This window comes from Peromyscus maniculatus, chromosome 13, assembly GCF_049852395.1.
Source record: "Peromyscus maniculatus bairdii isolate BWxNUB_F1_BW_parent chromosome 13, HU_Pman_BW_mat_3.1, whole genome shotgun sequence".
Lineage (NCBI taxonomy): Eukaryota > Metazoa > Chordata > Mammalia > Rodentia > Cricetidae > Peromyscus > Peromyscus maniculatus.
This window is the reverse complement of record NC_134864.1, coordinates 44,065,070-44,092,070: the sequence shown is the minus strand read 5'-3', so window position 1 is coordinate 44,092,070 and position 27,001 is coordinate 44,065,070. Positions and strand designations below refer to the sequence as shown.

Below are 27,001 nucleotides of genomic sequence, written 5' to 3'. Positions count from 1 at the left end.
GAATGAAACTCACTGATTCCTCACAATTCTTTCAAAAATGTGTTTACATAATTGAGAACATTGCAAATTTTCTCTGCTTCTTTTAAGTCATTAAAGATTGAGCATCTCATTTGTTAGATTGGGGACACAGATTTCATATTGCTTTGCCAGTGACAACAGTTACAGAATTTTAAAACAAATGGCATTCCTTGCATGACTGGTGTGTTTAGGGAAAATGAGAAGATTTCCTTTAACTCGTATCCAGGTTGTTCACTTTTTACAGGAAGGATACACATCTGGCAGGAAATAGGAAAGGGGAAACTATGACCTTGATTAAAATAACAAAGAAAATTGTTTAGTAAGAAAGTTAATGCCTTTAACATTTTTAAAAATTAAGAAAGAAAGGAAAAGAAAGGTTGTGATTTGGTGGTTAAAAATCAAGCTTGTTTTTAGAGGAAATCTGTGAGACAAATTGAAAAGTCTACCAAGTATGAACAGTGATGCGGTTCTGATGTGGCCAATTCATTGCATTTATGAATGAGCACAGAAACTGAATGCAGAAACATTGAGGATGAATGTAGAGGGAGATCAGGAGCCCCTCTTGCCCTTCACCCCACCCCCATTACTGATGTGGAGTGGTCCTCAAAAATTGACATATTTTTTCTGAGAGGCCAAGGTCTATACAGGAAGTCTAGACTCCCGACGGATAAGGTCAGGCTTATTACTATTCTGGAAAAGCCCCTTCTCTTTTTCCATCACACTTGATTTATCTGCTTTTCTGTTTTCCCTCTGCTGCATCCAAACAAACACCTTCCTCCTTGCTCTCATACAATAGCTATTAATTGTAATTAAGTGTTTTGTGCTCTATAAAATGTTTGTTTTCAGCAGTTTTCCTGCAACAGCATAAGCATTATCAAACAAATACAATATGTTAACAAAACAGCCCAAACAACTCTATTGAAAAGTTTGTCTAACCCTGACCATTGCATCCATTTAGATTTCTAACTCTTTTTGTTTGTGTGTGTGTTTGTTTGTTTGTTTGTTTTTCGAAACAGAGTTTTTCTATGTAGCTTTGAAATGTGTCCTGGAACTCACTGTGTAGACCAGGCTGACCTTGAACTCACAGAGATTCATCTGCCTCTGCCTCCCAAGTGCTGGGATTAATGGCATGCACCACCACTGCCTGACCTTATCTTCCTAAATTCATTTGTGGCATTAACTAGCAGTACTAATTAGTTAGAAGTGTATTATAGGAAATGCACATATGAAGTATTTTTTCCTATTTCTAGTTCTATGTGTCACATAACTCATACACATATAATCTGTGCAATAAAACAAAATATAAGTGTTTATATGTTTTACATCTTTTCACAGAACTAAAATTTCAGTAGTTCCTTAAAAATTGATCTTCATAATTTTCATTTAAGATTTTATATCTTAAGAACATTGTTAGATATAATTTTATATCCAAGATGAGGACATAGTGAATTCTTTTTAGGTTAGAGAAATATGTTTTTTGTGGCATTGATAAAACTATAACAAAAATCTCATGTTTATGTTTTTATTATAGGTTCCTATATATACACATGTATTTATGTGTATATATATATATATGTATATATACACATATATATTTCTTTTATTATGTGTTTTAAAGGGCCACATAATAGCATCCTGTGATGCCCGTGGAGTCACAAAGCTGTGGGACTTCCGGAAGCTCATTCCAATTGTGTCCATTGATGTGGGTCCGAGTCCCGGCAATGAGGTGAACTTTGACTCAACAGGTAGGGTCCCTCTGTCTCACTCTTGTCTCCAAACTAACAGAATGGTTTTTTTCCCCCTGAAATGGTTTTTCTTTTCCCCTCTAAAGCTTTTGGTAATATTTTATTTGTAGTTATCTGTTTTGAATATACCAACTATGGTATTTATAGTTTATCAATATCATGAATCTTATTACAAAAGAACTATATTGATCACAGAAGGAAGGAAGTAACAAAGAAGAGAAGTGATACTAGCGTAGACACACATAAGCTTGCTGACAGCATCATGTGTACCCTTATAGCCCACATCCCATGGAATCCTTCCCAACGTAAGCTAGCTGGGCTTCCTGAAACACAGGTAAATGAGTGGAGAAGAACCAACATTGTATCAAAGTGAACTTGAAACATTTTAATGAGATAGCTTAATTGTAAAAAGTTAGGCCGGGCGGTGGTGGTGCACGCCTTTAATCCCAGCACTTGGGAGACAGAGCCAGGTGGGTCTCTGTGAGTTCGAGGCCAGCCTGGTCTACAGAGCTAGTCCAGGACAGGCTCCAAAGCTACAGAAAAACCCTTTCTCGAAAAAAAAAAAAAAGTTAATAAATTGCTCAGAAATGTTCTAAAATTTATATATACATTCGTCTATTATTGTAATTAAGGGTTTGTGCTCTATAAAATTATTTTTTGTAGCATTTTTCCTGAAATAGTGTACAAATTATCAAGCAGATAAAATATTTTACCCCTACTGATGATAGAGTGGAATCTGTTGTTAAGCAAAGTAATTCCAATCTTCCACTTAGAAGATTAAAGTACTTCTGTGTCTTCATATGTAATGTTAGCCTCTGTTAGATGATAAATGGACAGCAGATCTTCCCTTTGATAGTGTGATTCATATTTAAGATTTTGAACTTTTGGGAATTCCTCAAAATATTTGCATTATTTGTGATAGATTAAAATTTTGATATGACAGGATTTCCGTTGTTAGGGAAGAAATAAATATGTAAGAAGAAAAGATAATGCATTATTTAAAAACGTAGTCAGTATTAATTCTCTGGTCCAGAAGCACAAGTATGCCAAGAGTAATTCTGGAACCACAAGAGAATTGCTGTGTGTTTCTTGAAACTGGTTTTGTGTTATTACCATTAAACATCTGAAAATGGAAATGATAAGTTATTTCCTTAAATGGTATCTTGTATTTTCTTTGGATATGAACATGTAAATGATATTAGAAACTAGAGTTTTTAGTTGCTGGATGTGTTGGCACCCACGTAATGCTTAGGCGGTAAAAGTAGGAGAGTCCTTAATATAAGTGAAAGTTTCAATATTCATGATGTTGTGACACTTAAGGTCTCCCAGATTTCAAAGAGAAAGCACTGTGAAGAATAAAAGATTTCAACTACCAGTATTTCACTTGATAATGTTCTGTGTAAGAAATTAATACTTCAATGTTCTGTCATGTAAATGTGCATTGGCGTCAGATCTCCATGGGAGTTTCTCCTGAGGTGTCACAAACCAGTCACTTCCCTAAACCTATTTTGATTATCTTAAGCAGGTATTCAACTAGTCACATCTTTCAATTTTGAACTTTGAATGGTAAAACCTAAGGCTGTACATTCTAATAATGAGTTAAAGACGTTAACAAGAATATTGCATAATTAAAAGTAGCTCTGTATTTTATTATCATTATTAGATGTGTTGCTGCTGACTTTTTATTGACCTTTGTTATCCAGTTGGAAAGTTCTTTGTACAGCTAGATAAACATGATTTTTAATAAATATCACCATGTATCTTCTGCTGCACAAGTCAATATATTAGAGTCTAGGTACTGAAAATCTCTTTTTTTTTCCTCCATGACTGCCAAGCTCATGGTCATGCACCAATGTTAAGAAAAGTATTGAGGATCAATGGTAGAATGATGAGAAAAATAAAAGACGGAGACTGCAAACCAGAGACCCTGTGATCAGGTCAAAGAAAAGTAATTTCAGTCCGACCTTCCCATCCCTTTGGCCATTTCTTCAAGAAACATATTGTCATTAATTTAAATTTAATGTGCTTGAGAAATTACTGTCAGAAGGCTTTTCTCATTGAATAGTGAGAAGACTGTGCTTCTCTACAGACTTGCTCACTGACCCTATTCAAAAAGTTTAAAATAACCCAAAAGTTAGATGAATTAGGAGGAGTCCAAGATCGAATCAGATCATGAGTAGAAAGACAGAAAATCAGGAAGTATAATACTGGGAATTTTGTTGTTGTCAAGACATAAAGAGTGCAGATCTGAAGCTGGCCAAAATAGCAATAAGGATAAGTAACTCCTACATATTTGCTACTTGCTACTTATTAGTAAAGAAATGTAGCAGAACTACATTATGAAAATATCTGAAATATAATGATAAAAATCAAGTTTGACTTAATAAAGTCAAAATACGTATTCATCTGAACATGACTAATTTCTATGTATTCATAGGGCAAGCTAATGCAAGCTTATATGACATAATGACTGCAAAGGAGTAAGAGAATATTTATCTTGCTAGAAATAAAATATATTTATTGAGAGCACATGTTTAGTTGTGCCAAGCCATATTTCCTGGTCAAGATTTGTGACAGTATTAAGTTTCACAGTTATATACAACCAAAATGTTATTCAGCACAACTTTACTGATGAATCTCTATAAGAGGCAGATCTCTGTCCAAAAGCCACCATTGTACTCTGGGTCTAAGAGAAAGTCATCATCAACAAACATGCACTGCCACCTTGGTATTAAGTAGTACATGTGAATGTTTAGGTAGCATCCTGGCTAAGCTGGTTCAAACAAGAATTGTGTTAATGTTTCATATTCTACGTGATCATCGTATGTCCGGATCAGTTTCATTGAAGGACATCTGGGGAAATGTTCTGTTCTACTGTCTCTATCAACTATGAGTTATTTTTGTAAATACTAGATTCTTAGTCACTGAAAATGTGACACAGTGTAAGAAATATATTGAAAATCATAACACCACTGAAAGCATTGTCTGTACTGTTCGTTTCAAATTTCATGAATATAAAAACACATAATTGTTAAGTTTTAGGCAAAAGAATCATTTTAGATTTACAAAATGTGAGTTCTAAAAAATGGCTTTTATCTGTTTTGAGATTGATGTGCTAACTAGTACATCATTTATAACATGTAGCATTGATAGAGAAGTTCATATCCCAGAAGTATAGGTACAGAATACATACCATAATTCAGACTCTTAGATTCAATAATGTCTTCAGCATCATTTAGACCTTAGACAAATTATTTAATCTCTCTGGAATTACATTCCTCATGGAAATAATAGAGTAGATAATTGTCTTAGGGTTTAATGAGGATTCAAAGGAATAATAGTGTCTTGCAATAAGGAAATCTGAGTTCAGTCTTCCACCATGCGTCTTAATGCTGGAGGGGATCTCAGAGATCATTCTATTCACTTTAGAAATAAGAAAAGTAATTTGACCCGTCTGTGTGTAAGTATGACATCCAAGAATGTGTGCTAGTCGATGGATTTAAAAAAATGCAAGGCTAACCCCTTATTCTTATAGGATATTAAGAGTGTGTTGAAATGGTTAACTAAGAATGATTTTATGTTTATGAAATGTACATATATATTTAAACATTTGAGCATATATAAATCATTGTGTGTGACTTTGCTTTTCCACTGCCGCATCAGCCACTCACACATTTGAAAGAAGAACGGTGTGGCATAGCATTATTTACATAATGTTTTATTTACAAGTACATCGCCTGTGACAAATACAGATTATCTGTGTTTATAGATGTATCCATATATTAGTATAAACTTATAACACTGTATTTGTGAGAGGATAAATGTTCCTTTCTCATTAAGCAAAGAGCCTCCCAGGAGTGTAAACCAGCAAGTTTTTGTGACTATTCACTATCTAAACAATATCTCTCACTTGGCATATTTAAAATGTTGAATGTTTTTTTTTCATTCAAAACTGTTTCAGAAAATGTTAAATGCCATTGCATGGTGAAAGTAATAAAAGTGAATTGCAAGGATTTATACATATCCCTTTCGACATCTCTTATTTCATTGTGCTTATATACTTCAGCAATATTTTTTGCTCCTTTGTAAAAGGTAATTCCAGCACATTTGTAAAGAAGTCACATCTCTAGAAAATGCAGAAGCAGAAATTTGAGCCAGATGGAGGGTATCCCGTAGAAAGCCTGTTGGTGTCTGATCATTCAAATGGGCAAAGTGCCCCAACCTTTGGAGATAATCCCATATAGTTCCCATGAGCAGAACCATGGCAGAAGCACTAACATGAGAGCAGCCCTCTCTGCCGCCAAAATTCTTGAACAAGATGAAAAATAACAGATTGACTTCACCTTAATTTTTCAAAACAAAACATCCCCCAAATCTTTGTGTCAAATTGATCAGTGTTGGTTAATATGGCTATAGTACATTGCTGGGCCAGTTTCTGGTTGGGCAGAAGTGGTGCACACCTTTAATCCCAGCACTTAGGAGGCAGAGGCAGGTGGATCTGTGAGTTCAAGTCCAGCCTGTTCTACAGGGCTAAACAGAAAAAAACAAAACAAAACAAAAATCCTGTTGAAGAAAAGAAAGAAAGAATGGACAGACAGAAAGAAGTAAGGAAAGAAGGAAGAAAGGAAGGAAGAAAGAGAGACAGAGAGAGAGAAAGAAGAGAAAGGAAGGGTGGAAGCGAGGAGAGAGAGAGAGAGAGAGAGAGAGAGAGAGAGAGAGAGAGAGAGAGAGAGAGAGAGAGAGAGAGAGAGAGAGAGAGAGAGACCAAAGAAGTTTCTGTTTTATTCCTCTGATGGAGCAGCAAAGGACATTAGAGAGAACACACATGAAGAAAATCCCTGGTGTTTGGAGGTTGGTTTTGCTTGTTTGTTTGTTTTCCTCCAATACTTAATGGCTGAAAGATTTGGGAAGAATGTCTAAACATTTTTGAACCTCATTTCCCTTGCTTATGAGCTGTCAGAAACCTGTAGGGTCAGCCATGAGTGGGTACCAGGCACTGTAGGGTCTTCCACTCCAGCCAGGAATGGGTACCAGGAACTGTAGGGTCTTCGACCCCAGCCAGGAGAGGGTACCAGGGACTGTAGGGTCTTCCACCCCAGCCATGAGTGGATATCAGGCACTGTAGGGTCTTTCTTCGCAGCCAGGAGAGGGTACCAGGGACTGTAGGGTCTTCCCCCGCCCCCAGCCAGGAGTAGGTACCAGGGACTGGCCAGTTCTAGTTCCAAACGGTGGAGGGATGGAAGGCTAGAGTAGACGGAGGGAGGCTGTAAGCAAAGCATTCATGAAACAATAGCGGTTTCAAACACTATCTGGTGAGCAATTAAAAAGACAATGAGAGTTCCTGAGACAGGGTGAATCAGGTAAGCCACGTGACTGACCCCGGAATGCTGCCTGCCTGGATTCAACTTAGTAGGTTCTGGGAGACAAGAGGAGGGGAGCCAGGGTGTATAGGCTTTGATTATCAGAGCAGCTTTAGTTTGCAAGGTGAGGACATCGAGGTGAGAGCCCTGGAGACCTGCAGAGGCTCTTCCACCCATTCACTAACTAGCTGAGTAATAATTTGTGCATGAGAGCTTAAAGCCAAGGGGAAGTGGTCCAAAGGCATAGAGGAGAAAATTCCAGGAGCTCACACAGGCTCACATAGGAATAGTCTGTGTTTCCTCCAGCCAGAGTGAAAAATCCTGTAATTCCAAGGCCAAATTGGAGAGCAGGAATTAAAGAATCACTGCTCAGTGGGCAACACAGCCTCTTTACCAGAGTGGAGAACTTACATATTCAAAAATCCTCACTATCAAACTGTTAACAGGAAAAAAAAATGCAATAAGAAAGGATACTCAGTAGAGAATTGTCTCCATAGTGAGGCAGCTCACACCTCTGGAGTTAAGTCTCCCACTATTGTCTTTCAATTATAGAGGGGGACTTGTGTTCTATTTATATCTCGCTACAAATTTAATAATGTTGTTCTTGTCCACTTTTAATGGATGAAGAAATTGAGACACCAAAATTTTACCCATCTTGTTGTGTACCACTGTTCAAATGTAGCATTTGCATTCAAAGCCAGGCAGTCTGTATGTTGAGATATGAGTTGTATATTCTTTTTTTTTTCATAATGTGGTTCTATATACATAGGTGATGTAAGTGTGGAAAGATGACTCATTTGCTCTAAATACTGAAATCCCCTCACTACTGGTCACAGGAGGAAGTTTTACATAAAGCTGACTGAGATACAGCATCCTGTTATTAGCATTATTAGCATTCATTACCAACTAGTTGTCTCTGGAATTTAGAAAACTATCAAAAGACAATCTATTCTATCACCTGCCAAATTTCCTACAAGTCTTCTGGGAAACCCGAGCACCTGCTCCATCCTACAAGGGCTGGATTTCCAATCCCACACCACACATCACTACTTATCCATACAATTAACACTGAATGACGACTACATCTCAGAGGACTTCTGTGCACTTCACATGGACAATCTGAAATCCTGGAGCTTTACTTGAGGTTTTATATTTTCACTTTCTATTACATTTCTATTAACTTAACAGGCAAGGCCACATGAGTCACAAGAAAGAATGTAAAGTTAATTTTTTGTCTGAGTTTCAGCTCTGTGGTCCTTCTTTCAGTTTTTTTTTTTTTTTTGATCAAGTGCTGTCTAGTATTTGTGCACCTCACATGATACATGATATACAATAGTCACTTAGTAAATGTTCTAAGTAGGAATGTTACACAGAGATATCTGGAGAGATGGCAGTGGTAATGCTTAGAACCAAACCTAGAGCCTCACATCTGCTTGGCAAGCACTCTGCCTTTGAACTACATCCTCGGCTCTTTTTTATTTATGGCCTGCCTTAATTAGAAATAAGTATTAAAAACTTAGATAAGGAAGGAAGGAAAAAAGTCCACTTCTTTTATGTCTCAAGATTAAGAGGATGGAACTAATCCTGTAACATGGATTTCTTGGGACATAGAGGCATCAGAATAGAAGATAAAACATGAGGAATAGATGTCCACAGGACCCTACTCAATTATTTTATGGCTCTATTATTTAATATTTGGTCCATTGATCCTATTGAATATTTTAAAAAAATCCATTTTGTTCTTAAGTGAATGCAAATCCCTCTGATACTGGACCAAAGAGTGAAGGGAACATTAGGAAATCAGATTATAGCTTTTTGGGTATACAGGCTGGAACTTATACCTACAGTGACGTGTACAGTCCTTTGAGTATACAGGTTGGAGCGGGTACCTGCAGGAACATTTGTAGCCCTTTGGAATATAGAGTAGATCTGTGGAGAGATGCATGGCATGCATAGAACAGGGCTTTCTCTTTCAATCATCACGGACCTATTGGTTGGGTTTTATATCTTCCACTTGGAAGAGCTTTGAGAGCTTTAATTACTGATTTGTATTAATAAACTTACATGCTCTTATAGTTCTGTGAAAACTGTTTCATTTAATTACTATAAATTGGGAATTCTATTAAGAAGAGTTGGAGATTCATAGGGACAGGCTCTATGCTTTCTCTGTAAAAATAACAATTTTTTCTCTTTGATTTTTGTCTTCTTGTGTTTCGTGATAAAAGCAAATTCATTTGCTAACAGTAAACACAAGAAGTAATATGCCAATACTATTATGAATTTCTTAAAAATTTGAAATAAATTAAAGACATATTAACCACAGATCCATTAATTCAGGGACACACAATCATCATTGTAGAGATCATTATGGCTTCCTCCTCGAAGTCCAGGGCAGACCCTGTGCTCCAAATTTAAAAAATAAATAGCCACATCCCTCGGAAAACTGACCTGTTAAACTCACATATCTAAGCTATGAGAATTTTGGGGGGAAAAAGATTCATAAATCCAAAAACACTGATAATTTCAAGCATTTGACCCATTCTGTTGAAATGAGAGCAGGAATAATTAGTTACTGTTACCAGCTGCAGCACCTCACAGCTGCAGCCAGCGGTTGCAGTTTCCCTGCATGGCTCACACAAATTCACACTTGGGTTAGTTCCTGAAGCTTATGTAGTATTTTAAAACAAGTAAACTTGCCATTATAGCTTAGTTCTCTTACGAAGAACTACAGTGAAGTGTATTTGTAACAGGATATCCAAAGACAATCAAGAGGCACTTGAATTGCTTGGTTGTATAAATGAAATACCTGTTCACACATTCCTTAGAAGGCTTGTGTATAGAACTACGTACAAATAGTTGGAATGGAGCATATGCCCCAAACCTGAGGGTCTGCTGCTACATTGGATCCTACATTGGATTTAATGGAGATTTTCTGTGGTGTTATATTAGACCTACTTTCAAAGGCATACTTGTAAACGAATGGATAATGTTCTGTTGTCAAATTATTTTCCTACCACACCTAAGTAAAAAAAAATTCATAAAGCTTTGTATCCATGAATCAAATATGAGGGGTAGGTTGTATATATATTGACATCATTTAGAAATAATAATGAGCTATGACGATATGTTTGCTGATATAATGAAAACTACCCGTGCATGCCAGTATAGGTAGCTTTGAATCTTGGTAAACTGATAGAAACACGTTTGCATAAAGCAATATGTGACATCAGCACTTTGAATTTTTCCAAGAGATGCACAGTTTGGAAACCTAAAAGGAATGGATTATTTTAATCTAAGAGTATACACTAGTTATTAGATTAAATGGTAATAGTTAAAATTCAGTGTACACATGCTGCATGGTCCAGAGCCAGTGACCGAAGAATTTGCCTTTTTTAATAGTCTGTTATACAAAATTGAATAGATAATCATCTTTAATCTGCCAATATGATACTTTTTAATAGAATAATCCTTTATGGGAATTTGTAGTTCAACAGATGTGCAACTCAAACCAGAACAAACAGCGTACTCAGCGTGGAGATGGAGCTGGTACAGTTGGCACTTGTGATAACCTGCAGTGCTAGTTATCTGAAATTGAATTTCAAACAATATTCAAATATGATTTACTCAATCTGATTGAGCTCAGAAGTGTTTCTTCTCACTTGTAATTTAAGAGTGTAAGTAAAAATTTCTCAAAATCATCATGCACCATCCTCTGCATTTCATACCAAAAGGGAAAAAAAAGGACAAGAGGAAAATAGTGTATTTTAAAAATGAACACTAAATATTTTAAAATAATAAATTTGATAAACATTTGTCATTTTCACACTTATATTTTTGTTGCTCTAATGGTGGAAAATATACCCATGTAATTAAGAATTATTTATCATAAGCTTGTTGTATGCCTTTCAGTGAACTGAAGTCTGGGACATAGTGGAGAAAAAATAGGTGAGCTTCTATTGTACAAAAGAAATTTCAAAAGCATCCGTGGTTTCAGGGAACAGCGGGGAGTGTTACAAATTTTAACCCAAACTGTTCCACTTGTGCTATGCTGTATGTGTCACGACACAGCTGTTTATGAGAAAGCGTATCTTGTATCTATGTATGGAGGTAGAGGAAAAATAAAAACGGCACTTGGAAGACAGACTAGATACACCCATGTCTGTTTTCATAGCTTGTCTTTCCTATGCTCATCACCCTCTTTTATCATCCCTTCCCAGTTCTTGCATGATGTTCCATTTGTTCTACAGCCATATGACCTAGGGACCACTTAACCCCATCCAAATTTAGCTGTAACCATGGACGCTATGTTTCTCCCACTTCTACTCTTTTTCTGCTCACTTCTTTCTCTTAGTTAAAATATTTTCAGCACAAAAATATCCCAATCTTACTTTTCAGGATGGGGTAAATTAATGTCATCAGATTATATTATTTCATCAATTTTGTACCTCATCATTACTCTTTCATTTTTCTATTCTTCATAGAGTTTTTAAAATTTTATATATATATATATATATATATATATATATATATATATATATATATCATCTCCGTAACATTCATTAAAATTCCTACGTTAATTCTATACTACATTGTCACACTTCACATATTAATATATGTCTACCAGTTTTATCACGCCTCTCTCCTAGGTGGACTTTTCCTTCCTTCGTCTTAGCATTTACTTGCCAGTGCATTGTGACACACTGTTTCCTAGGTTCTCTTTAAGCCTACTACTGTGTTCTGTGCTAAACACCCTCCTAACCATCATCATCCAGTTATCTTTGCAGTGCTCTCTCCTTCCAGAGTCTGGTGTGATGGAACTGTGCATGAATGCCACTGATTTGCTGAGAAGGTAGAGTTTATGGATTCACGACTCTTCCGTCAAGAAGCAATGACCAAATACTACTACAAAAACTTAGGTGTGTGGCTCTTGCTAACAGTTAGAGATGTTTAACTTTTACTGCTACCAGTTTGACCTGTTCCTTTTGTCGTGTCAAGAGTTTAAGAATCTCCTTGAAGATATTTGCATCAGTATAACGTATATGAAGGACGCATTTCTATTCTACTTAAAATTATTTTGGTATTGAGGCAGCACATTTTGCTTATGCATTCTGAAATTCTGAGGTGATGGGAAAGGTGATTATGGAACTCATCTCAAGAAGCACAGTCTCTTAATAACCCATTTTATCCATCTCATAATAATATGCTATAACTGTCTAACTCTCTGTGGATTTCAATGTCACTCATTCTACTAGGATGTCTTCTAGTCCTTAGCCTGTGGATTCTGCTAACACCAAAAATAATCATTACCTTTATTGACAAATCAGATACCTAGTTTGTTTTAAGATAGTTAAACTAGGTTATATATTTCTAGAATTATTTCCACTGCTCTTCATCTTCCCAGACCCAAACTTCTCTGTAACTTTTTTCTCCACCTACTCCAATGTACACCCAAGTAAATATTGCTTCTTATATAAAAGCTTGGGCTAGCTTTGGACTTTGAGATAGCAAGCATTTCATGTTATGACTATCATGTTAATAGTAATACTTCATATGTCAGTTAGCCAGATTTCAATATTCTGCTTTTAGTGATGATTGCTGAACTTGTGTTAACAAAGCTATATTTGCTATGATTCAAAGTCAATTTTCTCTCTCATGTGATATCATAATATTAGAGAGCCTCATTTAGGTATTTAATAATAAAATAATGACAAGCATTATTTATATTAATTATGAAATGGTGTACAAGATGATTCAAATGGGCATCCTTGAACACCAATCATGTAATCACTGAAGATACTTGAAAATCAACGTCTAAGCCATACATCTTGTCTAAATATAGTATCATAAGTTTTCATGATGGGATGCCATGCGATGTTTCAAACACAGGTGTGTTCCAATGGAATGTGAACACAGAGGCTCATGATGCATGCAGTAGTCCCCCTGTCTCTGCTGTGTTGCTTCTGTAGGTCAGTTGCTCATAGTCAACCACAGTCCAAAAATATTAATGGAAATTTCTAGAAATAAAGACAGCATATTTTTGAAATTGTGTGCTCTCCTGAGTAACATAATGAAAAATCACATTGTCTTGCCGGTCTTTTCTTTTACACTACCTGAGAATGTCAAATTGGGATAGGCAGAAACCATATGCAGGTAATTTATTTTACCTATGTTGTTCTGTGGACTTCATTGTTTAAATCTTCTGCTGTCTCTACTTTATGAATTGTTTCATTGTTTTCATTACATGCAACTGTAGATAGGAAAATATGTAGTACGCATAAGTTCCCTTCTATCTGCAGTTTCAGACATCAGCGAGGAGTTTTAGAATGTATCCCCTGAGGTTAAAGACAATGAACGGAAACCAATGTACTGGCAAAATAGAGACCCTAATCTCAGGCAGTAGTAAGGTAGGTGGACGAATAGACCGGTTGATGGGTGGAGGCTGAGCTGCTCTTCCTCTATCAGAGTATCTCCCTGTTTATCATTGTATGTTTTGCGTCTTCCTTTGTTCCACACAGAGATCAGCTTGCCTGCTGACTCACATTTGGAAACGACCCATGGGAGTTGCAGATAAGAGAGCCAGATCTGAGGCTGAGAGGAGAGAGAGCACGCAACATTGCATGGCCCTCTCCCACCTTGCTTAGGTGCCTTCACATCCAGCTGTTGTGCAACTTGGCCCCCAGCTGCAGCTGTGTCCCCACAGCCCCACAGCTGTGCTCCTCCCCGCTGTGGGACTCCAGTTCACAGTCAGCCTTCTGAACAGGTCATTGCCTCTCCTGTTCCTCTTAAGCTTTATGCAGTAACAATTCCCCACAGCTTCTAATTATGCATGTATTTTCTCAATTATTCCTCTATATTTGCTTCATTGGTAAATAGTCCCTTCATTTATAATTCTCTTTACATCTTCCATCCAAATGAGACTTGGTTGTTTCCTGCCAGGGCAATGACTGACACAGTTGTGCATATAAAGTTTGGCATGGAATCCAAAGACATGAGTGTAGGCGTCCTCTGTGAGATGCTTCCCTTATATCTGATTTTTCTAGACTCAGAATGCAATATTAGATTACTAATATTGCCTGTATGTGAAACATATGAAAATATGAAAGGAAGCAGTGTTGATGGAAACTATAAGGAACTTGTGTGTTTTAAACTGCTTGTTGGATATGGAAGATGGAGCAAGGATTTCTCATAGGTTGATAATTCCTATCCATCTCCTCCTAGATATGCTGGAAAGAAAGGAGAAGAGTGGAAGTGATTTAATTGGAAACCAGTGGAAGCTGATGTATATACCTGTTAGAGGCCAATATCTAATCACCTGACAGTACTTTATGTGTGGGAGAGACACTCACCACTACATTGTCTCATGCTTTGCAAAGTCTATGCCCTAATTCCTAATGTTCAATTCTATTTCCATCCCTGTATTCCTGCCTCTGTGAAAGGTACACCTATTTTGGTGATTTGGATGATAAGTGTCCCCCATAGTCTTAGGCATTTGAGTACTTGATCCCTATTGGAGGTGCTGATTAGAGAGATTTGGGAGGTGCAGCCTTGCTAGAGGACATGTGTCACTGGAAAGTTTTGAGGCTTAAAGCTTTTACTTTCAGTTGATTCTGATTCCTGCTCATGATCCAAGATGTGAGATCTTAGCTTCCTGTTCCTGCTGCCATGCCTCCACTCTGGGATCATTAGTCTCTGATACTCTGAAACTGTAAACCAAAATGAAATGAATTTTTCCCCCTATAACTGCCCATGGTCATGACACTTCATCACAGAAACAGAAAACTAATAATACACCTTACAAACGTGGGATTTCAGAAGGAGCCAAACAGGTCCTGTTGAGTAGCCTCTACCAATGGCCCTCTCATTGTGAAATCCCATCCCTGGCCATACAAATTCTTCTACCCATTGCTGCCTGCAGAGGAACTAACTCCAACAGTTACTGCAATTCTTCCAATATGGGATGGGTTTGGTCATTGTGAGGAAATGGTAGGACACGTGGGAAGCAGCAAATTGATGCTCTGGTTTAGTCGAGTCATATCCTGTTCCTGCTGACATTCCGTCACTCATATGAATCCTCTGTTGACTCCTCAAGAGGTTATGAACTGAGAGGGGAGAGAAAAGGCTATTGCACTGAAGCTTACAACTCACAGTAATATTCACTTCCCTTTGATGTGGCTGTAGGAGGCATTATTGTTGTAAGATGTACATTTTTCAATATCCTAAATAATTACTGAAAATACTCTGAAAAAAATGAGAAAAACATACGGGAAAAATAAGCTGTTTGGTATCACACAAATCAGAGTTAATGATTTGTATTTTTACACTCTATATGTCAAGTCACCACATAATATATATTTGATAATATATTTTAATTATAATTTTCACTTTAATTATAAGCAAAGGGAGCAGAATAGGCCAGAACAACAGTATTTGAAAAGACACTGTTTGGTTTTTTTTAATCCAAATTCTACAACCAATTAGTTCTCTAACTTCAGACAAGTTTCTTAATACCTCTCTGTCCTAGTATCCCTCTCTGAAAATTGAGAATAATGAAGTGTACCTGCTATGGTTTCTTTGTGGACATTTCTGAGATAAACCATGTAAATTCATGAATAAAACATAATTCCATGTTTGATATTTGCATGCCAATTGGATCAATTTCTGCTATTAGTAACTTCCAGAAATACCAACCCTTCTTTTATAGGATAGAGCATTGAGCATTAAGTGAATTCTCATATGTCATAAGGTGCTCAGAAGAGAACTTGTCATAGCATGTAACTCATAATTTGATAATCCTTGGGTACTTCATATAAGCCATTGTGCCTTAGAATATAGCTGTATCTGATATTTAAAGAAATTTATTTGTCTCAACCAATATAGCTTAATTTTGTGCTACTTCAACTCTTAATTTTGTACAAAATATTGCTCATAATTTAACTCTTTTATTCTAAAAATATAAATTAAAATTCAAAGAATGATGATAAGAAGCAAGTTAGTGAATGTTTATTTTGACTTTCTGTAGATCATGTCCACCCCTAGAAATCAGGCAGTATTTTGCATTTTGGTCACTTTTCATTGCAGAGATAATGAGGATGGGGACTCTTCACAGTGGCAGGCAACTGCTTTGAGCCCTCAGCACTTTGAAGATATTAGCACCATTGATATTCTCTTCAGTTTTTAGAGAGCAATGCTGTTTTCTCCTGAGTAAAAAAAGATGGACAGTTATTGGATAGAAAAGGCTTTTGTTTAGTACATAGTATGGTATTAAAAGATCCTCTTCTGATAGACATATAGGCAACATCAGAAAGTTCTCTAAGATGATGAGCACTTCATCATACTGGCTCATTAATTTTGTTTGAACCTGCAAAGTTAAATTTGTAATGAAAATATCCTTAAAGGTGCTAGAAGCTGAATTGTATTTTTTCTAAGCTGGCCAACTTGGTGATATGTGAGTTACTTATCCTAAGGATAAAGAAAAGAGGAAAAATATGGCTTCACTTCTGCCAACAATGCACTGAAAAATATACATACAGTGAACTATTTGGAGCTCTGCCCACCTGAAGGACACAGCTGGCCAGTGATTCTCTCTCCTGTGTGTTGATAAAAGATGTCTTTTCTTATAAAAAATATTATAGTTTGCTAGAATTCTGAGGAAAAAATATAAACATTATGTTTTACTCAACTTTGACTCTATATCCATTAGGTTGCTGTTATTGTTGTTAGTTTGACAAGTTCAACTGGCAAAAATTTTGCTTCAAATGGTTTTTCTGTGTCATTAAAAAGTGGCTTCTGCACACACACACACACACACAGATATATGCATACATATGCAGTTATATACATATATGTATATATTAGATAAAATTATTCTCAAAAATGAGAACTTGGATATTGTTAGCATTTATGAGTGATGTATGTCTATATAAAGGAATATATATGTGTATATATATATATATATATATATATATATATATATATATATGCAGTTCTGCCTAGTGTGTGGCTTAAATACAAAAGCCTCGTCCACTGATTAGCTTACTTCTACAGACAGTCAGATCCCAAAACCTTCTGAAAGTCACCACATCCTTCAGAAAACTTCCCTTGAAGTTCAACAGCTTGGCAAGTTTCATTGGCTTTTGTGTTCTTTTGCTTTTTTTATACATACATAAAAGGTAATACTGCTTTCACTCAGAGAAGGTGATAAAAGCCTATGATTTAGGACACAAGGTTATCATCAAATAAGCCATTTATTTATGCTATTCAGACTACCTATCTTCAGGATATCACAGTATTGATCGAATTCAGGTCAATTTAATGTGTAAAATAGAAGTGGCATGCTGGACATTCATGATTATATCTGTGGTTTATAGCCATGAGTTAGATTACATGACATGTTGAGCTACCTTCTTTTTTCTAATTGCCTGTGCACTTGAAATAATCAACCCATTGCAATTCTAGCAGGCCATTATCTAGGAAATAACCTGGTGTATAATTCTAACCATTTCTTCAATGTGTTAAAAATTACAGCCACCCAGCATCTCCATCCCCAGGACATCTTAATTCCAGTTGCAATTACTTGTTCTAAGAGGTGTGCTAGCAAGATGGCTCCGCCAGCTAAGTTCTCGCTGCCAAATCTAACAACTTGACTCTGATATGCAGGCCCCACAGGGTAAAAAGGAGGAAAGTGACATACACACACACACACACACACATACACACACACACACACACAAAGATGAAACAAAGATGCAAACAAATAAATAAATGCAATATTTCCCCCCAAAAGGTCCTGAACAGGCTCCAGTTTGGCATTGTGATATGTGTGGAAATCCCTAAAAGCTGTCTAAGGTCAGAAAATCCTATTGTGTCCCAAGAGTTACCTCACAGGATGTGACACCTTAGCCCTGGAAACCAGAGTTGAGATTTCTCCAACATCATTGCAGCTTTCAGGAATTGTGGCAATGTACGAAAATCCTGTTCTTCAAGTCTGGGCCAGAGAGTCCTTGGAGCTACCACTATAGTAATGTTGGACCTGAATTGTGATGGCAGAATCTTGAAAAACCCATTTTTACTCCTTTATATAGACATGGACCACTCACGAATGCTAACAAAATCCAAGCTCTAACATTTCAGAATTATTTTATCTAATTACCAAACTTATGTTATTCTTTTGCTGCATTTTGCTGAACCGTTGCTATTTCCTTTGTACAGATGTCAGAATATCCAGAAATGTCCGTGTACTGATCCTTGCACCAGCATGTCTGTTGGTGGTCTTTAGCTCTAGCCATTATCACTACTTTTTACAAACTTTTCAAATAATTTCCTGAGTCCTCACTAGACTCTTAAAGATCAAATTTTACCATAACTTTTAGAAACTTTGCTTCATTTTTATTGTCACATATTTTGAAGTTCTAATTAATTATGTCATTCCCTCTATTTTCTTTCTTTCCTGTAACCCTCCATGCCTCCTCCTTTCAACAACCCTTAAGTCTTCCCTTAGTCCTCTCAAATTCATGGCTTCTTTTTCTTTGATTATTATTGTTACGCACACATGCAAACATATGCATAAATACATAAGTACAACCTTCTATGCCCATTTAATGTAGCATGCACACATACACACACACACACACACACATACACACACACACACACACACACACACACACACACACACACGTATATATAATTTCAGGGATGACCACATGGTATTGGCTTACCAATTAGGGAACTTATCCCTGGGGAAAAAAAGTAAATCTCTCTTTCTCAGCAGTCATCATTTGTCTAGAGGTGAGGCCCTTTGAGATTCTCCTGTTCCATGTTAGCATTTCTATTACCATATTTCTCTTTCAAAAGTGGATTTTGGCCTCTTGCACTTAATAGAATATAGCAAAATTCAGCTCTGCTCCTACATAATAAAATATAGTTTATCTCACTTTGTATGTTGAATGGTTTGATAGATTACTTATATTTACTTACACCAATCCAGAGGAAGAAAAAATAGGAACATTGTTCCCTAATCCTTACTTTTTCAGAAAAGAAAGAATAAATACAAAAAATAAATATATCTACTGCCAGGACCAAAGGTCTTCAGGAAATATCTACTTCATTAACTTCGAAAAAGCTACTTGTTGGCTCCAACTAGTAAAAAAGACTGGGGCTGGAGGGCTGGCTCAGTTGGTAAAGCATTTGCTTTATAAACATAAGGACCTGAATTCATTCCCCAAAACACATGTCTAAAGCCAAGCATGATGGTACATGTTTGTAATCCCAGTGCCACAGAGGCAAAGACTAATATTTCTAGAGCACTGGCCAGACAGTCTAGCCACTGAGAGATCTTGTCTCAAAGGAGGTGAATGGTGTTCCTGAAGATGATGCTCAAAGTTGTTTTTGGCTTCCACATGCATCTGTACATCCGTGTGCACTGCATCAGCACAAAAACATGCACACATGCACATGTGTGCTCACACACAAATATGGGCATTTTTTGTCCTTTTAAGAAAAAGGACTGAGATTGTAATCCATGACATAGCAGCTATTTCCCACAACAGTTCTTGTAATTGGATGTTCTTTCCTGCCCACCTCTTCCCAAATACCTGGCAGCTGCTTTCCAAATGATTGACTTGGAGGCTTAATATTACTTATAAATTCTTGGCCAATAGCTCAGGCTTATTACTAACTAGGTCTTGCATTTTAAGTTAACCCATATTCCTTCTTTACACTCTTCCAAGTGGCAGTACATTTATTAGCATAGCACATTCATCTTCTGTAGAGACCCCCAGAGGTTTCCAAGTGAGAATCTGAACTTGCTTTACCCAGCAGGGCTGTATAAGGGGGGGATGATTGGATCAGGGGCATGGTTGCCAGGTATTTGAAAGGGTCTGCACTTGGATGCGTGGTTATGATCTAGCAAGAGGTAGATCTTTTGTTCCACCCCTTGGCATTGTGATAAAAAGCCCTTTTGAAGAGACAAAAGGGGCAGGTGGATTTTGATCGAGGTCCTCCCCAAGCTATCCTGTGTTTCTGTTTGTCTCCTCTCTGCTATCTTTCTGTCTAAACGTTTTTTTTTTTTTTTTTTTTTTTTTTTGGTTTTTCGAGACAGGGTTTCTCTGTGTAGCTTTGCGCCTTTCCTGGGACTCACTTCGTAGCCCAGGCTGGCCTCGAACTCACAGAGATCCACCTGCCTCTGCCTCCCGAGTGCTGGGATTAAAGGCGTGCGCCACCACCGCCCGGCATGTCTAAACGTTTTTTATTCCTCTCTCCTCCTCATAGTAACCCTTTAAAAGGTGGGAGCTGGCCTCCCACAGATGATGCTTTGAACAGGGACTTAGGTTCAGGAACCCCCAGAATTTCCTGCTCCCTTTGCATCTGGTTAGCAACTCCAGATTCTACAAATCTTCTCATTATCTTTAGTTTAATCACCCCACCTAGCTCTCTGTCTGGCTACTGGCCAATCAGTGTTTTATTAAACCAGTTCAGTGACAAATCTTTCCAGTGTAAAAGAGGATTATCCCACAGCAAGTTCTACTCTTTGCCTCCTTGCTGGAAACTTAATAACATCTACTCACTGTACAGTTCTAATTCTTGAGTTATAATGAACAGAAGCTGCTGACTGTGTTCTCTCACCTAAGAAAGGAAGTGATCAAAAGGACCTGTTATAGTTTACAAATTCTAAAAGAAGACTATACCTAAGGGCCAGCTATCTAAAAATAATGGAACCAGAGAATTGAGGATGACAGGATTTAGGCTAATGAATGTAATACACAGTCTACTATCCAGTTTACTATCAGCTAGATGAGATAGTGCTTTCAAATTTGGATGGAAAGAACATCAAAGTATCATGAACACTTCTCTCTCTTGGCTAATGTCCAGTGTGTGAGTTAGAGGTTACCACCACAATTATGCTCAACTGGGCCAGTGTAAAACAAGGCAAATCCCTGTCTTAATTAGGATTTATTGCTTTGATGAAACATCACGGCCAAAAACAGCATGGGAAGGAAAGGTTTTGTTTTGCTTACACTTCAGGTAACTGTCTTATCAGGGAGGGAAGTCAGGGCAGAAACTCAAGAAGGGCAGGAACCTGGAGGCTGGAGCTGATGCAGAGGCCATGGAGGAGAGCAGCTTACTGGCTTGCCCCTCATGGCTTGCTCAGCCTGCTTCTTGTAGAACCCAGGATCACCAGTTCAGGAATGGCCTCAATGGGCCCTCCTTTATCAATCCCTAAAGAAATTGCCCTCCAGGCTTGCCTTCAGCCTGATGTTTGGCATTTTCTCAATTGAGACTCCCTCCTCTCAAATGGCTCTAGCTTATGTCAAATTGATATAAAAACTAGCCCAGCACAGCCCCAAACCAAAAGGAAACACAGAGACTATCACAAGAAATGATAGAAGACAGGCACATCAAACAATTTACATGCTTTTGAAAAATCCCAGCTATTTTTCATCTAATCAGTTCAAAGGTAAGAAAATTGTTTCTGAGATAAACAGCAAGAGGAAAAGATTAATAAATCATTATCATCGGCTATGAAACCCTTCCTCCCTGTGATTATCAGATGACCTTGGATAGACTGTGAAACCCCAGTGGCTAGATTGCCTTATTTGTAGAACTGCTGGTGAGTTCACTTTCTTTCAAAGTAGTAGCCTTTGGTCACAGGAATAGTAGGGAAGCAACACAGAGAATTGATGTGTGTGTGATATTACATTGTAATTTCCTTATACTATAAAAAAACAAATAGCTACTATTTGCAAATGAATGTATACTTTGCCAGAAGATATCAGTATAAGTTGACTTGTATCCCACTGATAAACACATTTTAAACTTCCTTTAGGATTCTTTAGACTGTACTCATGTGTATCAATGGCTGTTGCTGATGACAGTGTGCTCAAACAATGTCCACCACCATTCCTTGCCAAAGAACTATAGGATTAAATAGATCCAAAGTTATACTATCTAAGTAGACAGAATTTTGACATGGGAACCAATAGGAAGTTGATCTTAAGAACAATGTTATTACAAGAGTTAGAGGGGCCGAAGGGTCATCCTTTAAAAAGGAATGCAAGGTACAAAATTGCAAGATAGTCCTGTAGGAAACTGTAAAAATTACAGTGAAAAAAAAATCCTCCAAACACTTAATAATAGGCTCCCCTTACTGATTCCCCTGGCCCTGTGGCTGTAGTTTTCTAAGTCAGCTTCAAGGTTCTCTTCTTTCTAAGGTATAGTTTAGCAGATGGCTACGCTATCTGTGCACAAAGGAACTGAAATAACCCTATAATTTTGTGGATTTTTTTAAAGGTAAGCTAACAAAAAGAGTCTTTTCCTTTTCCTCTGATTCTGATGAATGTAGAGTTACATATTCTTTTCCTCTTGGAGCTCAATAAGACAATCTTCCCCTAAATGTTCCTTCAAGTGCCTAGCCCTCCACACAAGCTTTGTAGACTTTCCCACACTCCCATGAGAGACAGTTTTGGGATGTACTGATCTTGCGTGTGTTTATGCACATATAATTTAAAAAGAGTCCTTTTGTCAAAACAAGGAGGAGATGATTATATATTTTGAATTTATTTTTGAAGGTATTGTTAATAGATTTATGAAGCTAAATTTTTATGCTAGACTTTTTTTTTACATTTCTATTTATAGAATCTCTATATTTCTTTATAATTAGGCCTGAACCCTGACTCCAGAGGGCTCATAAATATGGAACAATTATTATAAAATTAAGTTTACTTCTAGAATTATATTTAGAATGATGTTGTTAATGACAGCTTCAGATTGGCATTGCCTGTTAAATATAAATTATTTATGTGTTAATATATGTGTGTTAAATATAGATATATGTCCTGTTTCCCGCAGAAAGTCTCATTCAACTATTACCTAAAATGAATTTTATTTCATTTGTTTTCTTAACATATGGACCATGTCCATGTTCTATTCTATTTTTAAAATAGCCTCCACATTGGAATCCCAAGACAAATTGTCTTTAAGACCATGGAATCTCCCTTCTTTGAAATCTTCAGTGGAACTTACCATTCTGCTGTCTACACATCTTAGTATTACACGCACTCTCATAATTCTAGTCTTGAAGATTTTGCCTTGTGTATTACATTCTTTCTCCTGACAAACCCTCACTGTCATTGTTGAGATGGTGGTGATTTCTGTTTGCTTGTTTTTGTTGATTTTTCAGCCAGCCTGACGCAAACTTGTCTGCCGGACCTGGGATCTGAGGCCCTGAAAGAATGGGGTGGACTACAGTCTAATGCTGTAGACAACCTTACTTTAGTTTTAGTGTACTTTTATACACAGATGTAACAAAGAAAGCAATGATCCAAGGAAGGTTGTTTGAGTTCAGAAAATCATGGTCAGAAAAACATGTAAATAAATGTCAATAGGCATAGACTAAGTATTAATATAGTAGCCCTTTCCCAGAACTTTCTCAGAATAGACCAATTTGAACAAATTACTATAGATTCTCTCTGGGAAAGCATGAAAGCAAGACAGAAGGCAATATCCGGATTCCGGGGACACTGACCAGACTGGGTCCCACAGCTATGTTCTGACATCCAAGAATAAATATATCTTATAAATTAAATGTAAAGGTTTGTCATGGGAGGCACAGCATCATGTCCAAGAACAATCCAAAATGCACCTGAGGTAAAAGGCCTTTTTCCTGGAGCCTCTCTCAAGGTTCCCCAAGGCATTGTTCACCACGGGTCAATTTTTGAGATAATTCAATAATAGTCCTCCTCCTCCTTCTCTTTTTCTCCTCTCCTTCCTTTCTGTTTCATTCCTAATATCATTCCCTGAATTTTCTTTTGAACATAATTCCTCAAGTCAAAAAAAAAATCTTATCTTGTCTATGTTAGTTCTATGCTAGAAGGTAGTTTTTCTGGCCTAAAGTAAAAATCTTGTAGTAGCTGTTATATTTGTTTACCAATTTCCACTGGTGTTTGTTTAAATAATAAGTATTTAGTAGTTTGGTTTTCTAGGTATTGATAGCATTTCTATTATTGTCAGTTTATGATAATTATCATTAACTAAAAATATAAAAATTTTATCATTAATTTAAAATATAATTTTATTACTATAAGCAGATAGTTCAAATATCTGCAATATGCAGTTCTTAAGATAAATTTTAAATGAAAAAGATAAGTATCAAAATATTTGATTCAAATTACTCATAATTTTTAAAAATTCATTAGTATTTTGTTCTTTTTTTGAGATTAATATAATTATATCATTTTGCCTTTTCCTTTCCTGCCTCCTGACCCTCCCATATACTTCTTACTTGCTGAATTTCAACTCCTGGCCTCTGTTTTTGCTAATTGTAGTTAGAAAGCATTATACTACTCAGTCTTTATAATGTTACTTGCATTACTTCAGAGCTGACTACTTTGGAATTGGTTAACCAATTAATGTCCTCTTCCCTGGGAGAAGACGATTTCTCCCAATCCCAGCATTCTCTAGTTGCTTGTAGTTCTTTGTGTAGGGTTGAGGCCTCCTGGACTTTCCACAGTCCGTATTAGAATGTCTGCTGTTGTCCTTGTTTAGCTCATGATTAGGCAGCCATGTTTTTGGTGTGTGATGAGGTAGCTTTCCTGTCATTTCTAGGAGGCACACTCTCACAGATTTCCTGATCCTCTGGCTCCTACAATCTCTCCGCTCGCTCTTCTGCAGTGTTTCCTGTGCCCTATGTGGAAGATCTATGTTACTGGTGTATCCTTTGGGACTGGGCTCCACAACTCTTTTGTTTTAAGTGAGTGTGGTTCTCTGTAGTGATCTCGGTTGTAAAGAGAAGTTTCCTTGATGAGGGGTGAGGACTGAACTTATCCGTGCATCTAAGAACAAATACTTAGAATATAGTTAGGGATTTTGCTTTCGTGAAGTGACAGGTATAGATGCTCCGCCAAGACCCATTTATTGGCTCTTTATTTGTATCACTTAAACACAAATGCATATTGAACTGTTAAGAGTACATGTTATTATATATGTATATTTAGAAAAAGAAGATAAAAAGATATATACATTTTTATTTCTATTACCTCCAAGTCCTATTTAAAATGTTATTAAATGTAATTAGGTCAAAGGTGTTTTTGGAATAAATATGTCCAGTTTGAATTGTCTTTCCTTAGACAGGAGGTGCTGGGTGCTTTTCAACACTGTGCTATGTTTTTATAAAGAAACTGAAGGGGTTAAATTTTCCCACTTTCACAACTGAATTTAGGTTCCAGTTCTCTGAGAAGGACAAACCAGTGTCTTTTCCATCACAGGGCCACTTATCTCCAAGCCCCCCACATTCAGGGTGGAGGGAGAGAATGAACACAGAGGGTCTAAGTCAGCCTCACAGTGTCTCAAGGACAAACCCAGCAGCCCTCTTCTGAGTCACGTCCAAGCTTGTGTAGATGTGTCCAAAAACAATAAGACTAAACCTCAGCCAATGAGAAATGTACTAATGTAACCACTGCTTGTATATGTAGCTGACCCTGAAATTCCCCTTAGCTGTGCTTAAAAGGAGCCTGCACATCCTTCTCAGGGCCGTCGCCAGTTTGAACAGGTGAATGGCCCCACATGCATGCTGGTATAATGAACACTTACATACAGTTTGAGTCTGGGGTCTTCCTTCAGTGTTTCCTCAGACCCTACAAAACAACATATGGAATTGGAAGGTAGGGGTCTTATGTTTTCATACCGTGTGGTTTGTAAAGCAGTGAAAGGAATGGTGATCAATGTGGAGACTGTAAATATAAATATTAGAAACAGATGCTTATGCACACATCACTGAGCCCAAAATAGTATGAGCTACAGGAAGGTCTGCTTGTGTGTTTTATCCCAAAGACAGGACTTGATAACAAGGGAAAAATTCCTCGGTGAAAGAGTTGCATCATGAAATAAATTTGAAAATGGTCTCTTAAGAGTGTTTTGCTTCTGAATGTCTGTGCTGTAACAAAGCTGGTTCACTGAACTGTGCATGGAAATATAGATACATCACATGGGTTGATGGGTTGTGCATGGAAATAAAGATACATTGCACATCGCATGTGCAATGGCAGCAAATAGTCTTTTGAAAAATGTCATAATGATAAAACATATCCAATATCTAATAACTAATATCTGAGGTTAAACTCCTTAAAAATAGTCTTATGCTTTTCATTCATAAGTAACATATTCTGCAAATATATATTCTGAGAATGAATTGTTCCAAAAGTCCCTCCCTTGAAACCTGTTTATTTTCTGGTTGAGATATGACTAAAAGCATGATGTGACTTTGATACAGTAAAATGTTTATAAAGTTTACTTTTGACTTGTAAACACTTCTTTTGTAAGCTAAGGTGACTCACTATAATCTTAACTGCCCACCAAGACAATTAATGTATTTGCCTAGGAGAAGCTATCAGGGTCATGATACCACCCCAAAATGAGAATATTGATAAACGTCAATTCTCAAATACTACATAATATAAAATCTAAGGGTAAATGTAAGGCATAGCCCAAATCATCTGATGCCTAGGCATTTTTTCAAATACTATTTTGTCTTCACTGTTTCCCAAACTCTTACTTAGGTAGGACCACCTATTTGTAGCCTTCAGGACATCAACACACCTTTCTCTGCAAAACAATCCTATCTTCTCTTCTTTCTGTTCCTGCTACACTTGGCTTTTTACTGTAGCATTAGTGGAAACAGCAGGACGAAACATAAGAAATAAAATAAATTTAACTTGCTGGACTGATGCCCTCTGAAGAATAAACAAAATACAAAAGCTTTGAGAAGGGGATATAGTGGCAGGAAACTAGATTATAGACTCTGTTAAAAATATGTCCATATTGGCTGGGTGGTGGTGGCGCACACCTTTAATCCCAGCACTCAGGAGGCAGAGCCAGGCAGATCTT

At 37.0% G+C, this 27,001-nt stretch overlaps 1 protein-coding gene across 3 annotated transcripts in view; it reads left to right on the top strand.

The window, feature by feature from the left end:
- The window catches only part of Spag16 (sperm associated antigen 16), an 841,320-nt gene that overhangs the window by 617,985 nt on the left and 196,334 nt on the right, over nt 1-27,001 (top strand). For all 3 annotated transcript variants that reach the window (XM_076550173.1, XM_006994855.4, XM_076550176.1), the window contains one exon: nt 1,637-1,763. In XM_076550173.1, the coding sequence (XP_076406288.1) occupies nt 1,637-1,763 (127 nt within the window). The remainder of the gene's footprint in view (nt 1-1,636; nt 1,764-27,001) is intronic.